The sequence below is a fragment of the Apaloderma vittatum genome, unplaced genomic scaffold (assembly GCF_000703405.1).
Source record: "Apaloderma vittatum isolate BGI_N311 unplaced genomic scaffold, ASM70340v1 scaffold18474, whole genome shotgun sequence".
Lineage (NCBI taxonomy): Eukaryota > Metazoa > Chordata > Aves > Trogoniformes > Trogonidae > Apaloderma > Apaloderma vittatum.
The window spans coordinates 12,599-17,518 of record NW_009713414.1 but is presented as its reverse complement, the minus strand read 5'-3'; the positions used below and the strand labels follow the sequence as shown (position 1 = coordinate 17,518).

The 4,920-nt window shown below is 46.8% G+C and overlaps 1 protein-coding gene across 1 annotated transcript; it reads left to right on the top strand.

Annotated features, from left to right (window-relative positions):
• Nucleotides 1-223: 223 nt before the first annotated feature.
• Nucleotides 224-1,212, top strand: LOC104273152 (ras-associated and pleckstrin homology domains-containing protein 1-like; the record flags this gene model as incomplete). Its single annotated transcript, XM_009868381.1, has 1 exon — nucleotides 224-1,212. A coding segment is annotated over one exon (989 nt), but the record flags the coding sequence as incomplete, so codon positions are not given.
• Between the last annotated feature and the right edge of the window lie 3,708 nt (nucleotides 1,213-4,920).

Sequence of the window (4,920 nt, the reverse complement as noted above, 5' to 3'; positions counted from 1 at the left end):
CGTTCCCAAAGCAACAGAGCTTCTCTGTGAAGCCTCCTCCATCCCCTCAGTCCCCAGTGCCATCAGTGGTGAAACAGATCGTTAGCCAGTTCCCACCTCCTCCCACCCCACCGGCCACTGAGCCCCAGCCTCTGAAACCCCTGCCACTGAGTGTGGCTCCACAGTCACCTCCAGCAGTGAAAGCAAAGCCCAAATTGGCAGCCCGCTTCCGCTCCTTCACCAGATTTTCCTCCTCCTCCACCAGAGAGCAGCTTAGTGTTTCCTCCTCCACCTCCTTCCCCAGCTTCCTCTGCAGGTTCTCCCCCACCTGACAAATCAGGGTCTCCAGTCAAAAAGACCGGCAAGACATCAAGCCCCGGAGGGAAGAAACCACCTCCAACACCTCAGCGGAACTCCAGCATCAAGTCCACCAGCTCCACAGAGTACCATGAGTCCAAGAGACCTTCGGTGGACCGCCTTGTCAGCAAATTTGCACACCCACCCGAGCCGTCAGGGTCTCCTTCCAAGGAGTCATCACCTCCTGCAGCCCCTCCAAAGCCAGGAAAGCTCAACCTTTCTGGGGTGAGCCTGCCTATTGTCCTTCCGCAAGGAGGGATCCCGGCCAAGGCTCCTGCTCTGGGTGTGTCTGGGAAGGAACCTGTGGTCGAATTCCCTTCACCACCGTCTGATTCAGACTTTCCACCACCACCACCTGAAATAGACCTTCCTCTCCCACCAGTTGAGATCCCATCTGTGTTTTCAGGCAGCACCTCCCCAAAAGTCGCTGTTGTCAATCCCCAGCCTCAGGCATGGTCAAAGCCACCTGTGAAAAAAGCCCCACCACCCACACGTCCCAAGCGCAACGACAGCACTCGGCTGACGCAGGCAGAGGTTGCGGAGCCGCCAGGCTCGGCCGTCCCTCAAGTGCCCACTTCACCCAAGTCCAGCCTTAGTGTTCAGCCGGGATTCCTGGCAGACCTCAACCGGACACTGCAGCGCAAATCCATCACACGGCACGGCTCCCTCTCCTCCGCACGCATGTCCAGAACAGAGCCCACGGCCACCATGGATGACATGGCCCTGCCTCCACCTCCACCGGAGCTGCTGGCTGACCAGCAGAAGACAACCAGCTTTGGGGGCAGCCATATATCTGGCTACGCAACGTTACGGAGGGGGCCACCCCCCGCACCTCCCAAGAGAGATCAGAACACCAAGCTGTCGCGGGACTGGTAGTTGGTCCCCAGGGGCGCTGCTCTCCTTGATGCGCGGGCTGCTCCGTGATCGGCCAACCTGGGATCTCACGCGCTCGGACAGAGTGTGGGGATGTGGATGACAGCCCCGTCGAGAAAGGTGATCTCAAACTGTAGCTGAGGCTAAACATGAAGACGTTCCCCTTTCATGGCTAGGCCGAAAAGGTGGGGGCTTGAGGGTGTCGATATTTTATTGGGAAAGGTGGGTAGAGAGGCATTGACCTGTACTCTGAATTTCTTTTTTCCTTCATATGGATTGGACCAAACCCACATTTTCTTACTTTTTCTGCATTTGGGGTGGGGGGGGCGTGATAACTTTTTGTAGTGTCTGTCCACGTGAGACATGTTTGTGCATGTATTATAAGTGTAGGTATATAATATACTGTGATATATTTTGTCGCAATTATAGAAGATAACCAGAATGTTTTTGTAGAACCGTATTTATTGTTTCAGTCACTATCTTATCTGGAATCAGACTCTCTAACTAGTCAAATCCTACAACAAAGATGAAGTCATAGGGGGCACTTTAAAGAAAGGAAGAAAAAGAACAAAAGAAAGAAACAAACCAACCCACAAACCTGTCAGCAGTTTGTGGTGGGTAAATAGTGCAGAGCGGAGATGTTCTGCTGGTAACTGTATATTGTTCATTGATTGAAAAGTACAAATGCAACATACCAAAACATTCTGGTCATAATACTACTGAAAATGAATATGTGCTGGGGAAGGAAATAGATTTTATATATAGTGGGCTGGAGTGGAATATATTTATACTATAAAGAGCCTCCCCCTCCCTTCCAGATACTTAAAAACTATATACTGCTACTTTAGAGTTATTTGTCCATGCAGTAAGTAGGATAAATATGCATTATGCCAATCCTTTACGCATTCTGAGTTCATAGTAGGCTCGATCATTTGTTTCTATGGCTCAGGACGCATTTATTTGTGTTAACCCCTTCTGAAAGCTGTCAGGACTCCTGCAATCGATGTGAAGCCACGACGCTGACCCACGCTGGTACATCACTTGTATGTGTCCTTCCTTCCCTGAATGAACAGGTAGGTAGAGAGTGTTACGTTCTTGCACAGGCATACGCAGCAGACAGTTTCACCTTGTCTGTGCCTGCTAAGATATATTATCCTTATAAAAACAAGTGTCTGGAAACATTTAAAGTATTGTTTGTAATTCATTGGAAATTGTCAGGAAACTTCCCTTCTAGAAGGAGAGAAGGGAGTGGTAGTTTCAGGCCAAGGACAGTGGGAATTTTCTCTCTTTGACCCGCCAGAGACTGCAACCAATGCATAAACCTGCTAATTACAAAGTTGCACTTGTAGCAGTCAGGGGACAAGACTGGAAAAAAAACCACCTTGAGAGGCAATAGCATTTGCTGGTAAATTAACTTAAGGGCCCATACAAGTAGGAAATAACTATTGTATTTGCTTTGTGGGGTCTATTTCTTAAGTATTAGAGCATATTTTCTTGTACTTAAGTAGCTGGATTGTATGGTCTTACCCACACGTTCAGACGCTGTGACAGGGCAGTGCAGTTAGCGTCAGTGCTCTCACGTATCATGCGGGTTCCTTACAGGGTGGCCATACACAACCTCTGTGAAGTAACTAAAACACTTGGACTGTACCTACCCCATCTCGTTTGTTACAACTGCCCCTCATCACCGTGGGGATTCTGCTAAGGCTCAGATAGCAAATGATTTTACCGACTGTTTTTATTTCTCCAAATGCAAATTTTAAATGTTTTCCTTCCCCTAAAGACTGAAGCGAAGGAAGTAGCTCAACCTGACAGTATCCTCAAGCATGTAAAAAAAGATGTAAACTAATCTCTCATTAGAGTCATTCAGGCTGATAGATTTAAGAAATATTGTGACCATGTCCCCTATTCCTTTTTTTTATAGTGTTTTTTAAAAAATCCAAATAATGAAATAAATGTCTTTGTGAATAATTTATGAACAGGAATAAAGCTTTGCTAATTAGAGGGGAAAAAATCACACAGCTATAACTATATAGTTTTAAATAACTGCATCATGAAAAGAGAAAAATTAATGGTGCTGTCTCTGCTGACCAGTTTCATATGATTTTTTTAAAATCTGTTTCAGCACCTCTGGAAATTGTTTTAATATTTCAGACTAGTTTTTTTGAGCAATAAGAGTATATACCATTGTGTGCATTTTTAAAGCACTGCTATGGAAAGGCACTTTTTTGTATCTTTCAAATTGTTCTGTTTCTACTATTTTTGTGCTTATAAAGTGTCCTTAAAAGCATTTGCATTGTTGATTTTAAGCATGCTCAGTGTAGCTAGTAACTTCCGAGGGAGGTTGCTAAGCTGTGCTGCAGTTCATGGGTGCTGTAATTTTCAACATCGGTCCTCCTGCTGCTTTGTACTGTGTGCGGCTCCTGGGGCTCACACCTGCCAGCGGAGCAGAAGCTGCACAGCCACAGTTGTGGCTCCTGGCTCTTCCTGACAGGTAAGTGGACGTGGGCTCCTGCTCCCGGGCAAGGTGTGTCCGGGCACATTCTCCTGGGTGAGAGCAGACAGGGAATTCTGCTTGCCCAACGTGTTTTTCTTTTCCCACAAGACAGGCTCTGCTGATGTGTGTCAGTTCCACTGGTGTGTGTCAGTTCCAGCCCTTTTTCTTTTCTTCATTCAGTGCTGGTACCTCTGGGCTATAGACTTGCAGAGCAATGTCTCGAGTGCAATTTCTTCAGAGGCATTTGAGCCTCGTACTCATTTTCCTGTGCCCAAGTTCATTTACTAAGGATCTCTCCCTAGACAATGTATCTCTGCTTAAAACTGCAGGCTGCCAAGCAGCTTGCTGGGAGACAGAAGTTTAACTCTTTAAGTTTGCAGCAAAAAAGAATGAGAGTCAGCAAAGGTGGCACCCTGTATCCCTTCTTGTTACAGCTTACTTCCTAAGCCAGTAGTGATACAGAAATACGGCCAGTGGCTGCAGCTTGCTCTCAGCTGAGCACTGAAATTTGGTTAGTGTGGTTCAGACACCTGGTTGCCTTTCCAGCTTTTGAGACCCCTCAAGGTAACTTGGCTTTTCCAGTGTATTTACTGATTTTGTGACAGTAAATATTTATGCCTTATTTGCAAGTAAGTTATTTTGCCCTGCGTGCACTGGTCTCATAATTACTCCATTATATTTATTTAAATCAGAAAACAAAGGGGACAGATCTCAGACACAAAAGGAAGAAGCTTCCTGGTACAAAAATGTGCTGTAATCCTTTTGGCACTATTAAAATGAGCTCACTAGAAATGTGAGAGCTGAGCTTTCATACTCTGGACACAAAGACAGCAGATGCTTTGATCCTAAGATACTAAGGGCGTACAGCTGCATTGCGTTACGTGGTGAAGCCGTATGGCCTTCGAAGCTCGTTCTGGTGGGTGTCAGGGGAAAGCCCCACGGCCATGGGGGCAGCTGAGAGTGTAGAGCTGCACACGTTAGTCTGTTCCAGGGACGGTCTCTCCTCTGTGCTGTGCAGCAGCCACCCCTGTGAGCAGCAGGGTCCCTCCTGCTCAGCCAGGTTTCTCTGTGCCTGCAGCACAGGTGTAGAAAGCAGGGAGCTGGTCTTTTCTTGGACACTTCAATTGTAATTCAGGTCTCGGAGAGTTGCTTTGGAAGGGAAAACTAGGCCCTTACATCAGCAGTAAGCTTAGAACGGAAATTATTACAAAAAA